This window comes from Takifugu rubripes, chromosome 13 (genome assembly GCF_901000725.2).
Source record: "Takifugu rubripes chromosome 13, fTakRub1.2, whole genome shotgun sequence".
Classification (NCBI taxonomy): domain Eukaryota; kingdom Metazoa; phylum Chordata; class Actinopteri; order Tetraodontiformes; family Tetraodontidae; genus Takifugu; species Takifugu rubripes.
The window spans coordinates 3,757,503-3,780,036 of record NC_042297.1 but is presented as its reverse complement, the minus strand read 5'-3'; the positions used below and the strand labels follow the sequence as shown (position 1 = coordinate 3,780,036).

Below are 22,534 nucleotides of genomic sequence, written 5' to 3'. Positions count from 1 at the left end.
CAATCACCATGGCTGTGAGCAGGAAAACACTCCTACCTTAGCTGTCGCCTGGAAAATAATCTCCCCATTGAGCATTTTCAAACTAGATCTCGCTGAATGAAGCCAGTTAGGAATGTTATTTTCATGCATGTGAAAACGCCTACAATCATATTAAATTAAGAGCTTGGAAAAGAAATGAGTTATTTCTGCCTTTTATATACCGTACGTCTTATTAAGTTGATACTTAAAAAACAACAAATAAAATGTCACAGACTGAAATACATCGTTTTACATCATTACACTCAGAGACAGCCTCGAGCATTTCACTGCAAGTACAGTCATTTCATAGCCAGTTAAGGAGCAAATCCACTCCTTGTGTGTGCTCTAGTAAAAACTTTGGAGTCCTCATAGAATCCTCATAAACGACAGTAAATTGTTTCAAAAGCATGTCAACCTTGACTAACACCGTTTGGTTTAAAGACACATCTTAATAGCTGCGGCTTCATTAACCAGGCAGAAGACTTAACAGTATGTGGTGGAGGAGGGAGAAGTGCGTGATAATGGCCCTACCTGCCACTCGTGTTGCGCAAGACTGCCAGGGCATCTGGGAAGCCGTCCAGGTTGTAGTCTCCGAAGTGCAATGCCAGGGGCTGGCTGGGTTTTCCAGGGATAAAGCTCCAAATTTCATGCCTGCTCTGAAAGTCCGAGAGCACTGGTACCCACTGCAATAAGTAGCATATGTTGCATCAACAACTACAAAACTGCAATATATACAGTATACTGTATATAGATACAGATATATACACACACAGACTGTTATTTCAGGGATTTCTCACACATGGGAGAGATACTAAGACTGATGAAATCACTCAAGGTAAGAGACAATAATCTGCACATCGGTGTGGTGACACTGTGAGAAATCATACTAAAATAGAAACACGACATCAAAACACGTTGGAAACGACCCAAAAAGAAACCGATATGGATTGTAGTAGCAGTTTTATGTGGTGTGACACACACCTCTGCGTTTAATTCCATTCTTCTGACACATCAGAGACAGGCTACACATAAAGAAAACTCTCCATTCTCCAGCCTACTGTGAAATTCTGATTTCAAGGTAATAGTTCCCATCAGGAGCACGTGCTCTAAAAATACAACTCATAAAGAAACCATCAAACAACACTTATCTAGCGGACTGCATGTAAACATCTTACCTCTGGAAACTATCTTTGCATAATTCCGTATCAGTTACGTAGCACAGTAGCAATGTTTTATATCTGCATGGTTTAACAACTGCCTTCCCACAAATTGTTGACCAATGAAAGACAGAAAATGACTTTTTCACAAGAAATAATTAGCACATGCGTCGGCATACTGACAGTTAATTTATTTTTTTATTCCAAGCAGGGATAGGGACGTGATCCCATCACTTTTATTCGTGTCTTCACAATTAATTGGCAGTGAATAACATACAAAGACAACAAAGGGTGTGTGGGAGAGTGATGTTACAAGGATGGGAGAAAGAGAAGTATTATCAGCCCTAATCCTCACCTCAGTGGACTTAATAGAAAGGCATGAATAGCCTGTATCTGTATTTGTTCAGTTCAATACAGTAATTGCTCTGACTAATGCGCCATAAAAAAATCAGCCACAGTCAATATTACTGAAGGTATTGTCTTTAAAACACATAGGAGCAATTCCAGGCCACATTTAAACTGTTTCAGTCTGCAATTACATCCTAAAAGTTACTCGTTTTAGAATTTGAGGTAATTTTCTAAAGACTGACTGGCTGAAGTTTATGGAGGCGAAACAGATGAAGCCACAGCAGAAATGAAAGTTTTGTTTCACAGAATTTTAATTAAAAAAAAGGAGGCAGTGGCTGCAAAAGCAGGAACGCAGCTTTGCTTTGACCTTGGACTTATTTAGCACTTTAGTGGCCACATTTCGAAGAGAATTAAAAGCATTTCCTGGCCAAGAGGATATCTTACTGCTCTCCTTTTTATACAATTACTAGGACTGAATGTTCCCCTTTAAATTGACCTGATGGCAAATTCCAAATGCAGATGTGAATGCAGATAAACTGCATAGATTCTAGAGATAAATCCAATGTTTAAAGCGGGAGGGTGACTTTGTGAAACTGCACTTGAAAAACAGGAAAAAACAAAGCAGAAAGGTGCTGTGTTATCAGAGAGAGCCCAAGTCCATCTTTCATCGTCTCAAAAATTGGTTAACACTCTTTTCTTCAACACCAGTTCATCATTTCTAATGGGACTTTGATATTTTGGAAATAATCAGATCGATACTCTGACCTTTACGGTAATTCCAGATTCCATGGTTGCTTTGTCTTCTCTCTGTCCATATCACCCAGCTTTTTCAGTATGCACGTACACACCTTCGCTCATCTATTCAAACTCTTCGATTGAGCCAGAATAAGTCAACCACAAAACACGCTCAGTTGTTAAGACGCTTGTACATTTAGATGTAAAGTGGATAGAATCTCTATTCCTGCTCAACGCACTACAATATATGTTCGACCCCAAAGCTGAACATCATGACTATTTATGCGGACTTTGACCTATTGATCTTATAATGAGGAGTAAAGTGTCCTCTCACTCTAAAAGTAATGAGGGACAACAGGGGAGTGGGAAAACAGCTTCAATGGTATTGGGCAATGGTATAGTGAGAACTGGACCTGGTGATGATATTGTTAAGAACTGGAAAAAAGTTCACATCATCATATAAAACCATAAAAAAGACAAAGGAAATTGAAAATACGCTTATGGTCGCTTTCTCTCAGAGGACGTCAGGCCTTATCAGGAGAGCACGAAGCTGCTGTTGGAATGGCAATCAGCGGACGCTCTGTTGTTTCTTGACTACTGCTGATTGGAAGAGGTGTGAGGAATTACCCAGAGAATACCGAGAGAATCTAATCCTTTCTTCAGCACGCTGACACAAAAATTGAGCTCAACAGATTCGGCGTTAACCTTTTTAAGGCCAGATAATGTTGACGGATAAACCCTGAGATGGCTTTTCACGTACTCTTTTTATTGCTTGGAGATTGATGAAAAAGTAAAAATATTCTCCAGAGGAATATGCATGGAGATGAGAGCATGACAATTCAAACATGTATGCTTAGGTGCACTTAATCAGTCACAGCAGAGTGAAGTTCAATCAAGAAAAAAGATTAAGCTCACCATCATCATCATCGCATTAATTAAATACCGGTTCTAATAAACTTAAAAGATGTATCAACAAGCTTTGGCTGCTGTCATTTTGTACATATTGTTCCCTGACAAATAGCCTGATTTCAGCCCTCCAACATTACCGCAAGACACTGATATGTGATGAGGGTCTTGTGAGAACATATGGCAGAGCAGAAGCCGATGAATGAAACAAGAGAGTAATGGTGCCAAATTAGCAGGTAACATTCACAATCCCTAACAGCTGAAGTGGAAGTCATAAGATCAGTGCAATTTGCATTTTCAACATGCCATGATGAGGTATTTTTCCCCTCATGAGTCTATTGTTCAGCTGTAATATGTGATTAATGTGGGCGATATCATAGGAACCCCAGCTGTGATATTTCTAATCTCCTCTTTATTAGGACAAGCCAGAATGAATGGAAATTAAGGGCAGGACCTAAAAAGGAAGCAGTTTGCTTCGCCTTTGCTGAAGTGGTTTTTACATTTTACCTCTAAAAATAAAGATTGTACAGTCAAACGTGCTTATTTGTAATATAATGTGTAGACTAACGATTTTCGCAGTCAAAGGAATGAATACTTATTCCCTGGCATAATTTTTTACACCAAACTGAGTGTGTTTGTGGGTGTGTTCACACCTGAGACCCAATGACCTAAATAAGAAGGATGGGGTTTGCCCCTGTGAGGTAATATGACACCTTTAAGGGAGGGAAATGAAGGGAAGGATCATTAGAAATAGCTTTACATTAAAAAAGCCAACCCTGCAATATACTTTGCATTCAAACATGCACTTGAAGCATGTAAGCATGTAAATATAAACATAAAAACCGGCACAAAAACAGACAGAGAGATGAGCAAAGTCACCCTTGTGGCTTTGCTGATGATTAAAGTTAATTGCAGAGTCCCATTGATTCTACTTGGCAGAGAGGAGAGAGCTCACGCTTCATTAGGCCAAGAAATTAAAATCTGGGCGGCCTGTAGTGGAGATGCAGCAATGGGGTTTATGTCAGGAGGGGCTTCGATGTGGCCAGACAAGGAGTGTCCACAGCAATTATATAAAAAAGCAATAAGAAAACAAAACAGGGTGTAATGAAGCAATGGCTTTCATGACCCCCGTGGAAAAAGGAAGTGACGTAATGTTGTGCTCAAACAGAGGTTGAAGGTAGATCTTGGGTTGCGGCAGGAAAAACAAGGAAGTAAAAAGCAGCAATGTTGACGTTGGCCGTAGATTCTTTCAATCCTGCTCTGGTGAATGAATAAAATCTATTTCCACTACCACTCAGTTTCAAACCTCAGGACTTTTGTTAAATGTTTTTTTACTTTTTAGACTAATTATGTTGTTGGTGATCACGGCGTCACGTTACCTCCAAGACAAACAACGGTAAACGGGCCTCAGTGAGCCGGAAACAACACATTTGTAAAAGTCCAAGACATAAACTGTGCCTGAAATATTGGCAGTGCAGTGAGGACAGGGTTCCTCCCTGACGGTCGGTCAGAGCCAGAGATGGAGCGAGGCCATATGTCCCCGTGTCAGCTCAGCCCAGCGGAGACGCTGCTACCTGCTGCCAGTGTCATCGTTTGGACCACTGACCAACCAGCTGACTTGGAAGAGGCCGTCAAACTCACTCTGGCTGCCCTCGGACTGTCTGGTCAACAACAGCAGGCAGCTGGCTCGGGTACGTGTGTGTTCCTCTTTCATGTGTCCGTGTGTCAAAATCAAAGAAATGTCGAAATGTTCATGCATGAATATGAGGTGCACCGTGTCAACGGTCCAACGGTCTTGTAGCCCTCGCTGCATCTGCGTCCACTCACTGTCCACGTTCAAAAATCCAGGCTTCTCTCTCTTTTAATTCACAACATCATTATATACACCTTCAACAAAAAAGACAGAAAACTTAGCATAATCCTCTTACGGTCTTACTACCGCTGTGTGTTGCAGACATTCATCATGACATTATGTATTAAACAAGCATAAATTGCCTCTCATTTGCATTCATTATAGATATTATCAGTATCACTAAGATTCACCATTAAGGGTGCATAGGGGTACTTTTTTTCACTGTATTGGTGAAGGAGAGATATGGTTACTTTTCCTTACCAGCTTCCATAAAGGCCATAATAATAATTTAGGATTGATTAAAAATATTCAGTAAAATGCTCGGAAATTAGCAATATACGCAAGCCTGTTGCATATATTGCAGTAAAAAAAATCCCTCCCAAACATCCCCTCTCTCTCATCTGTCCCTCTTTCCTCAAGAACATGATTTAATCCTGATAGAATGACTCCCACACAGACCGAGACCCGTTCGTCCATGTCCTGGTGTTCAGCTCGCCAGTGCAATCTTACTTTAACATGCACCAAATGTTGACTTGGCCAGTCCCAGCGTTTGTGCTCTTTCATATATAGATGTAGTTTTTGTAGCATCTCTGAGGACTTTAGATTGATACTGTGGTTTCAGGTAAACAGCTGCCCCGTGTCAACGGTCCAACCAATTAGCTCTGGTCTTTTTATTATCTTAGTCTGTCTGTAAACAAGGAGGAAACATCTGGTAGCCGAACTTGGTTGTCAGTCAGTTTAAATGTTTCACCTCCTTAAAGAGACAGACTGAATCATTTTACTCTAATTCAGTCTAACAAACCTTAGTCTACCCTAACTCGCTACAAAATAACTGCTGTTTAGTCAACAGAGTGGATTTTAAAAGCACTTTAGAAATCAAAATTGACCCGACTAATTGTAAGGTACTTGACTGGTAAACAATAGAAGAACAACGGCACCAGTGTTGTTTTTGGCAGCCATTTTAGTCTCACTCCTTTGGACTAAAATGCTAGTTTTAGTCCCAATTTAGTTGTTTTGTTGTGACAGTTTTAGTCAGTTCTAGTCAATGAAAACTCAAAAAGGTTTTAGTTTTAATCAGTTATAGTAAAAAAAACAACCCATAGTACCGGTAACAGTATTGGAGACTGCTGTTTGGCAGAAACCTTTGACCTCCATATTTCAACCTGAGCTTTCATGAATTGATGCACTACTTCATCAGACAAGAGGGTCTCACCTGAGTCGATTTACAAGTTCCACTCTTGGCAACACATTGTGAGCCTATAGATTGGCTATTTTCACTAATAATAAAGTAGTGGTTTTAGGCATACGAGGTTTCACCCAAGACCAAATACTCAAATACAATTATGCTTTCCACTTTCCACTTATGCTTTTAAGTGGTGGAATCGATGCTTAAAACTCCCCAAAAAAAAAAAATTCTTACTTTGGCAATTGTGGCTCTATTTCTGAACATTTTCTTAAGGGCAATGGACAAACCCTTGCCCAATATATGACCAATGGTTGAGGAACACGTATTTGGTAACCGGTCTGAAAACTTTACATTTTCCTCCATGTTTAAGTCATTCATGCAAAACATGGGTTATCCCAGGCATGGGCAAACTAAGGCCCGGGGGCCACACGCGGCCCGTTAAACGTTTTAATCCGGCCCGCCAAACTTGAAAAATTAAATGAATAAACCTTGTTAATGTAAAATTTTCACTGCAATTCTGGTGTTTTCCCACTAGAAAAAAGACAGTCAGGAGGAGAGTGATGGTGATATTCTGAAGGATAACAGAACTTTCAGTTCTTTAAAATAGAAATGGTTATTAATTTTTTTTTTAAAAGGCACATTTTATTCATTTGATTTTAAGTGTTTTAAGACTCATTCCAAAGTCAGATATTTTGTTGTAATGCTTCTCTTCATTTTCATTTGAAATTAAAGCACATGTTTTCTCCATATCCCAAGATGTGTATTTTTTCTCCAATGAGGTGAGGTTACCAAAGCACTCCATCCATCCATCTGCTCCTGGTCCGGCCCCTTTGTCAAATGTTAGAACCCATTGTGGCCCACGAATCAAAATGTTTGCCCACCCCTGGGTTATCCTCAGTGCATGGCAAAAAATACCTGCACGCTCCATGAATTCAGTAACACACACATAGTCAAGTGACGTTCACTTACCAAGCTAACTTTAGCCTGAAGTAATTTGCACCAGGTTTATGTGGAAAACTTACTATAGCTTAGGATGAAATGTATCACGAGTCGATTGTCAAGCAACATTGTATGTATGTGATATTGGGGAAGGATTGCATTTATGATTGTATGTATATGACAACAGATCTTGCAATTTATCTTTTAAAAATATCAGCGTGTCGAGTCAAGCGGTGGGCGTGGCCAAACAGGTATAGGACTTAGCAGCCTTTCAGGTAAAAAGCAGAAAATCCAATCTCACACACCTCATTAAAGAGCCAAATTAGCTGGTCACCGTCTCGTTATCGGGATGAAACAAAAGGGGTGTTAACAAAATAATTTATTTATCATTGAAAGCAACACTGAACTGCACGACTGCCAGCATTAATGTTCGGGTGGCTCAGAATATGCCACAAAAGAAGGAGGTCCAACGAGCCTGAAACATAATGAGTGTGATCAGGGGGAGTGCAGAGAAGGAAACAGACAGTCAGCCGTTTGCCCCCCCGTGGTCTCTCCAATATGGTGCAGTAAAGGCCTGGAGCTTTTGCTGAAACAGTAGGAAAGACTGAATTGATGTTTGGAGACAAAGTATAGACAGTGTAGTTTCTTCTCAGTGGGACTTCCATGCACACCCTAGGGCATCTCATCTCGCTCTGTTGTGTGTACGTAGCACTTTTCCGCTTCTCCCAGATTCATTTCCTTCCCCGGGATGTTTCGCTCAAACAACAGCAACACATTTCTTCCGACACATTTCTGTTCTTTTGCAAGCTGTTGCCACCTGTCTGCTGCGACAAACTCGGGTGTTAACTTCGTTAATATCCCTATCTGCCCTGATTCACACTGCAAATACTGGGGACAAAAGTTGCACTGCACAATTAACGTGATTCAGATACGCCGAACATGAAATTTAATCATGATTAGCAAGTTATCACCGACAGCCCTACATTGAGATAATGCATTTAATAGCGGTACGGCAACACCCCAGACATCTCAAATAGATTTGGAAAAGCACTGCTCATCAAACATAATTACATAATTGAAAGAGATTGACAATTTAACAGCTGAAGGAATTGTTCTATCCCTCTAGCAGCTCCTGCTTCCTCCTCTTGGATCTTCCTTTATATTGCTTTCATGTTTAAAAGGCAGGGTAGATCTCTTTGCTGCGGTTTTAACAGAACAGTGACGATAAACATAGCTATGCTTTATATGATCCTAGCATACCACGACCAGCCCAAGTATTATGGTTGAGTGAATTATGATTTCGTCATTACATTTTTGTGTATTTTTAGTAAGTACCATCTCTGTTTCTGATGTTTCTGTGCTGCGACCTGAGGCTCCTCTTGACCAGACTATTGAACAACTGGGGCGGTAAGTACCGTAGTTATCTCCTATAGCCACCATCTATGAACTTTAAAGAAAATACTGTCTACTGTATTTGGGAGTCATATGTTAGTCATATGTACCAGAATTATAGCTGTTGATGAATGTTATAAATCTGTAACCACATAAAAAGCAGACCTCTAAAAGCCAAACTCTGTGTGCACAGAAGCTAATTGCATCTTCATGAGTGGGTACAGCTCTACCAAAATAAATGAAACACGTCCTTGACCGAAGCAAAACAACACCAACGCAAACCCACGTGACTGATGTCCTGCATCCATAAATGCAATTAGAGCTAAACTACACCGAGAAAGTGACATTTGTGGAGTCACTCCAAAGTGAGTTGCAATTTCAGACAGTCAGGCTTCAAAAGTTAGGTTTAAATCAATATACATCATTAATTACATGGGTATTATCATTACATACACACCAGACTTTACTGAATGATCTGGAAATTACTCCATAAATACAAAATATCCCAGATTCCACAATACCAATACTCAATCATCCTTCATGTAAGAGTTATTATATTGAAAATTGAAATAATTGCCAATAAATGATCTGACTGGTATTGGGGAGACTGCAGTAACCAGAAAGACAGGCAGAACTCCACAGCCGTGACAACGACGGTTTATTTCAGACATGAAATATTTGGTAGGACATAAAAAAAAGAACTATCCTGAACATCTAAAAAAAAAAAATACAGAAATACTCTTCCTGGGTAGAGCGATATGATGTGTTTGTGTAGAGCTGTTCTCTAGAGAACTTAGCAACCGCTGTGTCTACCTGCAGGACACACACACATGCACACGCCCAGTCAGTCAGTTACACAGATTAAAGCGCACACACATATGATCTTTATGGCTGTTGCTTTGCTGGGGCTTATTTCACGAGATCAACACAGCAATGCAGCTAGTAACACACAAACACAGCACATCATCACCACTGAGTGAGCACATAAAAGCTTAGAAAGCATGTAGGTTCTAATCGAGCCCACATTTCACTTGTTCTGACAGTGATGAACACAATGCGGAGTGTGTGTGTGTGTGTGTGGAGTGGTACACATTTCCCTGCTTCCTAACCCAATGATTCAACAGTCCTCTGTTTACCCAATATACGAGTTTGTCACAGTCAGGCGAACAACAGAACGCGTGTCCAAGGGGAATGTGGATCTGGTGTTGTGCATGTGTGCATGTGCATTCCTTGTGTGTGCGTGTGTGGGGGCGGTCATGGAAATAAGCTTGTAACATTTCTATTTTGGACAACAAAAAAAGTGCAATTGAGATCTCTGACAGGAGAGGATAGAAGGAACCAGAGTGGTGCTTCTTGCTAGAAGGTAGAAAGAGACTGAGAAATGACGGCGTGATGGTGTGTAGGTGGTGCTGGGGTACGTCTTTATGTCACGTCTGTTTACATACATTCTTTTCCGTGTGTATACCGTCACTGAATGCTGTGGGGCTGATAAATGGCCACTACAGGCTCAGGTGCAGAGCGAGACGTGCAAAATCTCTCTTTATTTCAAACAACCACTGCTGCTCGATGTGCCACAAACCTCACATGACTTCAGCAGTGTGAGGATGAGGAGGAAGCTGCATTTTCTACATAGGATCATGTGACAACAAGTCCTATGAAGAAGGCGTTAGAGTAGTCCAGAAGTGTAGGACACTTTTCCCTTATTGTGGGACAGAAACATTCTGATTATGTGATTTACTCACTCAAAGATCACAAAATTCTTCACAGCAGGGCCAATGACAACCATGTAAACCTGAAGGTGTATGCAGACCAGTGGAAATGTGCTATAAAATGCCTGACTGAAGAACAAAACTGGAAGCACTGAGCAGTGCTTACATGAAAAATCGATGAAACAATGAACGCCACCTTTACAGCTGCATTTGTTTCAACGGTCTGATAATATTCTGAACAGAAACGTCAACTTCACTGTTTGAATAAAGTAAAGTCATCTGATTAAAAGCTGCATTTGCGTGCATCATTTAGAATAAATTCATTTTCTGTCGTCATTCATCCTCTGATTGAAATGGATATACATTGTTTGCTGCGAATGTGACATTTGTTTCTGGGTTTTCCCTTTAATTACGCTGCTGACACAGCAGTTTAGGCTTCTCCTCTGAGGGGGGGGGGGTCTCACATAACTGGACCCTCAACAGTAAATTTTGTGTTTCCTTTACCACCCCTCTGAATTAATTAATAATTTACCTGGATCTTGATTGGTCAGACATTTATTTCCTAATGAGTTTGTTCCGATTAAAGTTTTCCAGATCAACATGTTTATATGATGCAGTTTTAGACAGATCGGAATTCATTTCTGCTTCATTGTGACCGTGTCGATGTCAACTACTGAGTCAAAGTCGGTTACTGTAACACAATTAGTTATAAATCCCGATAATAAAATCTCTGAACACCCCCCCAGAGACATTTTCTCTCAGCTTAACCAAATGTTCTTATACCGCTAATCTAATATGCTGAAACAAAATTAAATCTCACATGCACTCTACGTAAGCACTTCCCCTTGCTGAGAAAGGATTTCTAAGAATGACTGATAAAAAAAAAAAGAAAGTTACACAACAGCCTGTCAGATTTCTCAGCCTCTCTGACAGGTTTATGAGAATATATAAGTGGTGATATTGCATTTTACTGGATGCTTCACGAGTCCACTTATTAGACTGTTTATTCATAAAACCATCCTGGCATATAATTAACTATATATGCTTGGAAATCTGATTTATGCGCTAACTGGCCATGTAATAACATTGTGCTGAGATGTGGAGACAGAAATCGGAAAAAGATAATGGTAAATAACAGCTTGTTGGTGTCACATTTGAAAGGAGAGTAAAAGAGGAGGAGACACACGGAAAACAAGACGTAACATGTCACCAAATTCATAATGCACACATCAAGTACCTCTGCTGAGCCTGACTTGGAAAGATAGATGGCACTGCGTTGACAGGCATCATCTTCGCACACAGGGAGGAGGTGCTCCTGGACGCCATCGCCATCTGCCAGAGTAACACCGAAGACACAGAGGATTAGACGGAACGCTGGAAGTAAAGCAGCGGGGCGCGCGGTCTCTTTTTTTTTTAAGTGTGCCACTTTATTGGCTTGACTCCATCAAACTGCCGCTGATTTCTGGATCACTTTTAGCGCTGCACAAAAAAAATGATCGCTCTTCTTTGTTTTGAGCTGATCAGCTGAACCAGGAAACAGCTGCATATACATTCATATTTTACAATCTCTAATCTATTAATGATTAGAGTCATCGCCACGCGTAGGGCTGAAGACAAACTAAGGTAGAAGGCCGTCTGGTCCCTAAATAAAACGGCGTCCAAACTCTTGAGGCAGGAACAAAGGAACCCAACAAGGACTGACATGAAACAGTCCTAGAAACAAGCAAGGAGGAAAAGAAGCAAGCATAACAACAATAATAATAAATATAATATAATCCACTGTGGTCTGGGCTGCAGCAGTGTGTGAATTTTGTTAAAACCAGTCTATACTTCAATATAAACCATATACGTGTCGAAAGAGACTGAAAACTGTGCACAGCTGATGAGATTGAAAATGACAGTGGACACTCTGTTGTTGGCACACACATGATGAACTGACAACAGAAGTAAAGAGGTGAAACTGCTCCCAGTCTTTTCATTTGGTTGAATCCCTTTAACAGGACATGTGCAACACTTCCAAACAGATGTTGCAGCATGTGGAAGGAGAGCGCTGAATGACACTGATGATGAATGACTGCAAATCAGGGGAGGAGGAGGAGAAACTAAACGCTGCCATCAGGGGCAACAGAGCAAGAACCACAAAGGGGGAAGAAAATGGGAATCTGATTTGGAGCTAAGCTGGGAAATCTCAAAAGTAAAATCAGTAACAGAAGAACGTGACAAGGAAACCCAGAGATAAAATCCTACTGTAGCTATTTAAATATCAAAGGTTACTATTGTGTGTTTTGTTTTCCAGCCAGACATTTTATAAGAAATACTGTAGAATTTAGTTCAGTAGCGAGTCATTCAATAAAAATATAATTATTATGACAACAGTGTTCTCAGATATTTTAATTTATGCCTGTGGCAAAATGCGTTTCAATACGATGTATCTAAGTGGTGCATAACCATTATTGTTAAGACATTATATGCACTCCATCCCATAGACTAGTCAGTTTAACAGGGAGAAAATACAACATAAATATCACTGCAGAACAATGTAACATAAAACAGATGACGTTACTAAATTAAATGCTGCATTTAAGTGCTGTCAGACATTTCATCAACAGGAAAATGTGAAAATCAATTTGGAAGACGGCTGGCTAATGTGAGAAGAATTATTGTTGTTGTGATTGTTACAATTATCGTTTAAATGCTATGATGAGTAGATTTAGAGTGTTTAAGGAATGTTGTTGGAAGAGAGGAACATGTGAATGTTTGACAAAAGTGTTGCTTACAACCGAAACCAGCACTCGGATGTAACCTGTTCCTGAAAGATAAGAGGAGTTGTAAGGATAAAGGAAGTTGTAAAGATGGGAGAAGTAGATAGAAGACAAGGAACCGTGAGGTGCACCAAATAATCTTGTGTGCACCAAAATAAAGAGGCGAGCGAGCAGCAGACGAGCAGAGTTGACAGAGGAAGCCTGAACTGCTGCTCAGCTCTCCCTTGCAAGGACTCCAGTTGTTTGCGTGGCTTGTCTGAGTCTTAACATAAGAACAGCACGGGTGACAAACTTCACCCTCACACTAAATTGATATCCTATCTATCACGAGTTGGACAATCTAAAATAGCAAAATAACTGCAGACAAATCATCAGTAAAAAATATGCAGCAGCCCTTTCTTGCTTTTCCAACAACAATGGGAGGATGACATCAGGAACAGATGATCTACAGTGATCTCTCTGATACAGTCCAAAACATGTTTGTAGTTATTGTCCTAGATGATGGGATGTAGCCCACAGGACTAATCAAGGCTTTCATAGAAACAGGCTGCTCAGAAACCTGCAAACATGCAAGATAGCAGAATATTAAAGTGCAATATATGATGTTGGGAAAGTCTTAAATTGAGAATCTTTTTATCAGCAGACTCTCTCACAAGATCATGGGCCTCAGAGTTTGACTGGGATGTTCTGTCTGTCTGGGCTTTGGCATCAAGTATCCATTGGTACATAATGCAAACAAGAATATTCTAAGAACAAATATTTAATGAGATTACCATGTAGTCAAAAGAAAACGCTTAAAAATCTAGGCAAATGCATCGTTAAGACACAAGATATATTCCAAGTGCCGCTTCACCACTAAGAGCCATCAACAGGGATTAAAGATAAGATTTTAATTCTTAAAAAAAGTGAGATGAAATCAAAAAAAGTGAGGTTTTGTGAAATGGCAGAGAAAATCTTCACATTGTGGCCAAACAGATGGCTGTCTGCCATGCAGGCCATGAAAATAAAACAATAATTATCTTTTTGAATTGAAATAAATGCAGGCTTATCCAGAGCTGCGTCGCGGCAGTCTCTGAAGTCTGGATCAGCTTTGTTGCTCTCAGGGTTTGGTTTGTACTCTGATATGCATCATTGGCTGGGGGACCTCGTGCGGGCAGCTGTGTGTTTCCAAATCACATCCAATCAACTGAATTAACCACAAATGGACTCCAATTAAAGATGTCTCAAAGATGATTAAGAGAAAGGTCAAAGGATCTGAATACTTATGCCAAAGCAATAATTAAGTCTTTCAATTTACAAGTCTGTAAATTCTACAGTCTGTGACATAAATGGCCCGTTTTAGCCTAATAAGCAATTTTGTTGCCTTAATGTCAAATGTTACACAATCAAAAAACATTCCACTGTGCACTTTGTGTGTGTATGCCCAAATACACACTTATGCCACCTGTCCTTTCCTCCATGAAAAGCTTTCATCTTCCTCTTCGTCTCCTTCTCTTTTATCTTCTTCTCTCACCTCCTATCTCACCCTCAGCCCCTCCCTTCCTGCTCACTTCTCCATCAGTCACACTTCCCCTCCTCCGCATTAATGCCTGTTTCTGTCCTCCTTCCCTCCCACTAAAGAAGCATGGTGTGATGGAGATTGCCTGAGTTTCACACAGGGAGAAGTGGTTTGTGCCAAACTGGCTGGAGATTTGGCAGGTGGAGAGACCGTAAATGACCAATGAAATAGATGCAAGGAAGACAAAATAAAAGCGTTTCCAATGATGTGTCACACTGGAGAATAAATGCCTTGGTAACACTGTATGTGCATGATGGGATGCTGCCAACCTTGTGACCATCTGTTATCACTGTCGCCACAGTAAATAGACAAAAACTTTACATGACGACAGAATTATTTTGGAGTGTTATATATAAAGCACATCTATGAATCTCATATATGCATATGTAATTCAAATGTTAGCAATGATTTATTATTAATAAAAAATCTAAGCAATGGATCAGCATGAAGGAATAACAAGAACGACTGTGAGCCGCAGAGTTGCTGTATGTTCCTGTTAATAACGCTGTGGGGGGGTGTGGTAAAGGTACAAACAGACTGGGAGTGTGAGAGCGTGAACACGCATCATTTGATGTTCAAACATTCAATTTTAGAACAGAAATGCATGGTGCATTTAAATAGAAATTCCCAGACTTTCAGACTTAAGGAGAAACCAACACTAATTTGAAAAATAAAATGGTAACTAATGTGCAATGTACATGGTATTGGGTGTGTCCTTAATGATAAAGCTATTACTGTGCAGCAGGCGGTGTAAATTAGAAAAAAGAGAAAAGATTTGCCTCCTCTACCTTTTATGAAGGACATTTATTTCAGATGTACTTTCTGTAATCTGCATCACATTGCATATTCAAATGTGCAAATTACTTTCTGAAGTTAGAAACTTAAACCCAGGAGACTGGAACATTTGCATATCAACTGGAATATTTGTGAATGCCAGTGATACTGGAAAATGACGGCTGAACTGATTTTATGATGTTCCTCTGGCTGCATTTTTGGTTAGTTATAAAACAAATGGTGAGGTAATATCTCCCATGCTAATGGAGAAAAATGTGAGGCTGCTGGTCTGATGCTGATGTCAGGATGCCAGTGTTTAACAGCTACACACCAGTCTGAGACAACAAGAAGAAGAAGAAGAGACACAAAATCACCAGTGAGAGGAAAAAGGTGGTGATGGTGGGGAAGGGAGGGAGGGTCTAACACATCACAAGAAGAGAGAGAACACTGGTGCAGGGAGAAGAAGAAAAAGTCGAAGGTTGTTCTATTAACTTGCTGAATAACCTGCAGGCACGCGCTAATTTCAATATCAATTCCAAACACACCCTCATCTTGCTGCCTTCAAAATATCCATATCCTCGTGTCCCGCTGGTCTCAGAGCAACCACCTCAACCTTTTTATGCTACCTGCAGAGCAGCCCACTGACACACTTGGCTGCGGGACTTCGATGCGCTTTATCTAATAATGAATTATGCATCCGCTGCTGTCACTTTGAAAAATGCAATTACCTCAGTGATAAGGCAGATGGGCCGGTTTTGTCTGGCATATGCTGTGCATCCATTAAGTCCAGTGTGAGGTGAAAAACACTTAGTTACACACACAAGCAGGGCATGTGGAAATGTCTCTGTATCAACAGTCAGGAAGAGGCAGAATCCCTGAGGTCATTATAAATAGCGCCCATTTGCCGTCAAGATCGGCTGATTTTGACTGTGTACGGATTGCGTAATGTAAATCAGTGTAAGTCAGTGGCAGAAGGAGCAAACAATAGCTAATCAAGTGGGGAGAGAGAGAATTAAAGTCACAGTTGCCAGCGCGATGTGTGATTAAAGTTATTCAAACTCCAGATCATGGCTGTTCTTCACTCTCCCAACCCTCCATCATTCTTTTCACTCCCATTTTCTTTACATCAGCCACCTCGGCATATCCTTATGATCTCCCCTCTACTCCATCTTGCGTCATATCAACTATGGAATGATCCACTACAGCCTTTCAATTATTCTTCTCCTCCTCTCTCCTCTCCTTAATTTGGCCTCTCTGTGGTCATTCACTCAAGGATTTTCTGCAGAGCAAAGAGCTTTCGATGGGCTTATTTGGCCATTTGCACAAAAACAGAGAGAGAATAAGAGAAAAGAAGAAAAAGTGTGGAGGTGGACAGACACATAAATATAGCACAGTATCATTAGCAGGGGACACACACAATGTCGGACGAGATAAATACTATTAAACTGTCACTTCTGGAGCGGCTCAATGAGAAAGAGCCATTAAAACCTAAAATTTAAAAGCTGATTTTTAATGGAATATTGTTAGCTTTTGGTTGCAATTGGGGGAAAAAAGGACCAAGGAAGTCTGATGAAAACTAATGCTATCAACAAACCCAAAGTAATCAGTGCAATGTAAGGGAAAAAACACCAATAACCTTGAATTCTTCAGGCAATTCTGACAGAACCGTTTTAGAGGGGATTCTTCAGGAGTTACCAGTAAATAGGATTTTAGACAGATCCACAGGGAATGGAGTGCCCTGGACTTACGGAATCAAACCAAAGCAAAATCATCATCTGCTGCGGGGATGTGTCAGGACCCATGGCAGAGTTAACGTCTCTGAAGACACAATCAAGGCTGAAAAGAAGCAATAAGCTGTGTCACACATACCCACCCTCATCTCTGGAATGTGGGTAGCTATTCAATCAAGGACAGCCACATTCAGCATGCAGGTGATGGACTCATCTGTCTGCAGTCCACAATAATTCTGACTAAACAATACCCAGGTTGCTGAGCCCTCTAAGTTATAACCAAAGCACTGACTAAATAAGAAATACCTCAAGGTTTCATATGTATTTCAGTGCATTCGAGTCTTCCTCTAGAAACTGTAATGACAAAGACACCAAAAATGTCTTCACAATAAAGTGAGCCATAGAGAGCAGAAAGTGATTAGATCAAGAGAAATCAAGACGGGCAGGGACAGCTGAAGAGGGACCGACTGGGAGAAGCAAAATGGAACCACAATTGGAGACATTACATCCTGCGAGGCAATTTGTCTCACAGCAAATGTTATGACCCTCCAAAACTTCAATCTCAGGCTAAGGAGGGCAACACCTTGAAGCTATGTTTCCAAATAATGGGGCAAATGAAACAGCTTAAAGAAATGAAAGAAATGTGTTGAGATAAGCTCAAGATTTAAAGAAAAAAAAGGCTTCTGCCTGGAGATGATGAATTATAGACACATACAGACTCTCAGGCAAAGTATAAAAGTATATCAACACACGCACGCGCGTGCACAGGCGCAAGTGTAGCTTGAGAGAGAGACAGAGAGACATAGGTCATTTCCCCTCTGGCTCAAACATTATTGCCAATTTGGAAAGGGGAAGTTTGTTAACTAAATATTTGATGGACACACCCAGCTGCATGAGATTAACAGATTAATCTTGCCAATAAGGAAGTCTTATCTGTTTAAAGCACTGTGCACGAGTATGGCGGGAGTCCTGGAGTTAATTAAAAGCAGAGAGAATTTTTGTAAATAAATAAAAAAATGGATTAATTATAAACTGTAAGTATTAAAACCCTACAGGTACCCAAGCTATCTTCTTTAGCGCTTGTTTTATTTGGTCATTTGTCATATTCAAACTAGAAATTAAAAGCTAAATTCATGACATAAAACCCTTTTGGCCTGTTGAAACCAAATGTTTCCAACAGTGTTAATGATCAAGTCAAAATCATAAGAATCTCCAGTAAACTAAATCCTTAAAGAGGTGACCAAATGATCAGTGCAGTCACATTAGCGCTTTACTGCCTTTACTGCAGCCATTAAACCTCCACACAGTATGTGACAGAAGCATAAATAACTATCTCCTACTGATTGGAGATGGACTTTTCTATGTTTGGCCCTGTTCCCTTCATTTTAAACAAAAATACCTTCAAAAAGGGCAGCTCTTGCAGATGCTGACTGAGGGTAGATTTTCAATGAATATGTTAAACAAAATGTAATTTTTTTTTCTTTCTATTTTTTTCCCCCTACAGACCAGTCAAGAGACACCCACAAATCTGTCCCTCTTCCGGCTTAGGTGGAAGCTCCAACAACAGTGACCAGAGGCCACTTTGTGGTGCACAGGCTGCAGCCGGGAGATTAGACAGCTGCCAGAGATTTGCAGGGGATAAACATAAAGCTGAGCGGAACAATAAATACTAGCGGCCAAGATTGTTTAAGGGGACAAGCTCTTCAGGAAAATCTGTCTCTGTGCTGTATTGAAAGTGTGCAACAATGTTGTGCTGCATGGAAGCATGCAAGGATGTGTCCAAGTGTGATATTAGCCTGTCTGGGAAGGAGTGAGCATTCCTGGTGTGTGTGTGTGTGTGTGTGTAAGACTAAGCAAGTTACATGATGGCATAAGAGAGGATTTCACCTCAGCTTTAAACAGTAAATAGCAGGTTTTAAAGCCCATTTTCTGTCTTTCAGTCCACAAAATACAGAATTCTCACCAAAGTCCACAAAAGAAGACTGTCCTATTATCTTGACCGATGGTGGGTCTGCAGGCATGACTTCAGCTCGGGTGAAGTTTCCATCCTGAAAGAGGACCAGAACAACAGTGAGAACATGATAACAATTTCAGCAATGCTCACATATACTGTAATGGGTGTAGATTGGGTAATTCTCTTCTCTCAGAGCCAGAAAAAAAGTCAATTATTGTTTGAATAAATGCCTCAGAGCCATTAGAATCGGTGTGCAACACACCTACACACAGAAAACCCAAAACAAAGCACACATATGGAAAAAGAAGAGGTGTAGGATGTGACAAACAACAACAACTCAGAAAAACAGCAAAAGCAATCAAAAGAGAGATCCTATCGCTTGTAGAATTTAAAGGCACAGATGTGTGTTTAGCATGTCTGACACCAAAATCAAAACTGCTAAAAAGGCCACCAAAGACCACAAATAAGAGACAAATAAGAGAAGGGCACAGGAGCAGGAGTTGGCATCCTCTGCACATTTAAATCAGCTTGCTACAACAGAGAAGGATTGAGATGGGAAACTGAGGAAGTGTCACGTAGTGCCAGGCTTTTCTATCACATCTAAAACATTGGCGAAGCTGTGGGTCAGCTGCTCCTTTCCAAAAGAACTATTTAGAACTCATTTCCCTCACATCCGCAGGGATACCGGGAAACTGAGGACTTCATGCAGAGGCAATATCATTTTTGAATGACATTCTGACGAATACTAATGCTTTGATAATCCATGACACGAGTTCCCTTTTATTCAGATATATCCGCCTAAAACCATTTGGTTTGGGGGAGGGCTCCCATTGAAGCTTCACGAATATAAATAACATAGGCTACATCACAATAGCTACATGTAGGCAAATGGGATTATAGCATTGTTTCACGTTTGAGCATATTTTAACAGCCAAGGCCTCCCTTCTAAAAGCATGTGCAGTTTGCAAGATCATTCTTGATATGCCACCTTTGACCTCCATACTTTCACCATCCATGCTACACACCTTACAATGGAACCATGATAAGTGTAAGCACTAAAGTTAAAGCTTTACCAAGTTACAGGATATGTATTAATCTCAGTGGCATTATCAACTGCATTAAAATGAAATATGAAGAGATAAATGATGGTGCTGATAGATCACAACATAAAATTACAGCTATGAGTGTTTTGAAACAGCCTGGATGCCACCAGTGACTGATGCCCTTTGCAGAGGTCAATGAAAAAGGCAGAGGAGGGTAGTTGATGTAATTCTGTGCAGTGGGAAACGGCTGCATGCTGATATCAACATTAGTGATTTATGAGAAGGAGAGGGAGACACAATGACGGAGCCAGAGAGAACAACAGATGCATGATGGATATACTATACTGCACATGGCTGTGTGGTCCACTGTATTATTCAACTTTGCCATATGGATTTATCATATTCGCTGTAAGTGATTACTTTTTTGTGAGAAGTGGGTGAACAAACACACCCCCAGACAAGTATTTCCCCTGTACACTGCACACTGGTTGAAGTTATTACACCTTTATCAACATTCTTATTAGAATAAAAATCTAAAAAAAAATACCTTGAGCCAAAGCATAGGAAGTGAAAATGAAGAAGTGGAGCTCAAACAAAGAGGAAAGATTTCAAATGGGCAAATAAGTTGATTGATAGTTACCTATTGACTCCATGCTAATTATATGATAACTGACTGTAGATTAGCTTTGTACATTCCCACAGCACAGAAGCATCAGGAAACATGACAACTTGTCATGCGATACAGAAAACTGTGACATAACTGACAACCCCCTGTTGGTGAGTCTAAAATAGGCCACCCACACCATTAACAGGCAGGAGAGCTGCCTCTTCAACCCACACATGTGGGAGGCTTTAGAGCTCTACAGAGCTGCAGGTAGAAAGGTTCAACAGCCAGTCATGAGTTACCATGAAAAAAAGCTGGAAAAATGATCAATGTTTTCTACACCTGTGTAAAAAGCCTTTTAACAACCAGTTCATCAAATGTCTCAGTCTTCTTTCAATTTTCTTTCAATCACTTCGATGCTGTTAGATTTCTGTTGATTCAATAGTGGGCGGCTTTTTAAATTTCTTCTACAACAGGGCAGGGTTGTGCTGCAAAAGTGATTTTAAAATTTAGCTTTGTCCTTGCAGATACTGAAAATAAAATGAAGCTAAGTGGGACCCAGCCCTCGGGAACTGTGGGAGATCCGTGGTTTTTTCTGCTGCAACATGTACAATTCTAAAGTTAAACTTTTCAAACTCTCTGGAGGAGTTGCAATTCTAATTCATATGCACATATTGTCCCGTTGGTCATTTTAATGGCTATGGCATACCCATAAGAATACCCATAATCCCCCACTACACCCTGAGACATAAAGATCGGGAGACTGATTATCAGTGCTCCAGAAGATTTATGATGGTGAGGCCTGGAGTTCTCTTTAGTTCAGCTCATTTGACAATATTGTGACATCCGCGCCAGGCTCAAGCGTAAATCCTCAGTTGTGTCACAAGATTCTAAAAGTCACAAGTTGTTTTATTGGTGTGGAAAACCTCTGTAGAACATCTAGACAAAGGTCCCTGGAAGAGATACTGTTGGTTCTTACTGAAGGGATTTTTCACAGTGCAAAGCAATAGAATATTCTTTTTACTGAGGGGATCAGTCGCCTACACGTAGCCACAACAGAGCTGTAAAGGCCTCACAAAGTATCTGTTAAGGTCAATTGACAACTGCCACTATGCCCTAAATGTGTGTCTTTGGAATGTGGAGAAAGCTGGAGGACCCCTGAACTCAATATGTCCTGTAAACACTTCTAATATCAGCTGAAACCAGAGGAATAATTAGTGTAAGGCGCACACACACATTATCCCGAAGGCTTACTGTCCAATACACTCCAATCCGTTTTCTCGACGCATGTACGTTCAACTGACCTACACAACGCACTCTGAAGCCGCTCTCTTCAAAATGAGAGTCAACACATGTCAATAACATGTGCACACACAGCAGGCGGGTGTTAACTCTGTGTGCATTGAAGATGAGATCTCCACCGTGCGCGGCCTGCTGGTCGCCTGATTTCAAGTTGACACGATTAAAAGTGTGTGTGCCAGTTTGAGAGCAGTTGATTGATGTGTGAAGATGAAAGGATTACAACTCTTATTATCCTTCCTCCCTCTGTTCAAATCATTCTTAATAAACATGAACCCACACACACGTTTTCATACAGTGTAGTGGAAATACAAATGTACATGTGGTAAATTATACAGAACTATATAATAACACGACCGACTGCTGACCGAGGGCAGACAACGGCAAGATGTAATTCGTGACATTTGTATGAAGCCAAAGCAACATTCTTTCCCCCCCCCAAAAAAAAAAAACAAGAAGTAAAAAACAGTAGAATCAATTTCTAAGTACTTACAGATGATTCAGCTGCTTTTTAGATATTCAACTTGGATTAGGTTATATTGTCCATGATTATGGAACATAATGTATT

At 40.4% G+C, this 22,534-nt stretch overlaps 1 protein-coding gene across 2 annotated transcripts in view; it reads right to left on the bottom strand.

Annotated features, from left to right (window-relative positions):
- Positions 1–535: 535 nt before the first annotated feature.
- LOC115251982 (T-cell immunomodulatory protein-like) overlaps positions 536–22,534 on the bottom strand; it is a 40,326-nt gene continuing 18,327 nt past the window's right edge. The window contains exons 8-10 of one of the 2 annotated variants that reach the window (XM_029846066.1): positions 19,030–19,114; positions 11,480–11,574; positions 536–701 (exon numbers count right to left, since the gene is read on the bottom strand). In XM_029846066.1, coding sequence (XP_029701926.1) covers positions 546–701; positions 11,480–11,574; positions 19,030–19,114 — 336 coding nt within the window. In that variant the 3' untranslated portion in view covers positions 536–545. Of the gene's footprint in view, positions 702–9,129; positions 9,347–11,479; positions 11,575–19,029; positions 19,115–22,534 lie in introns of those variants that run through there. The other variant, XM_029846067.1, reaches the window with a different exon arrangement.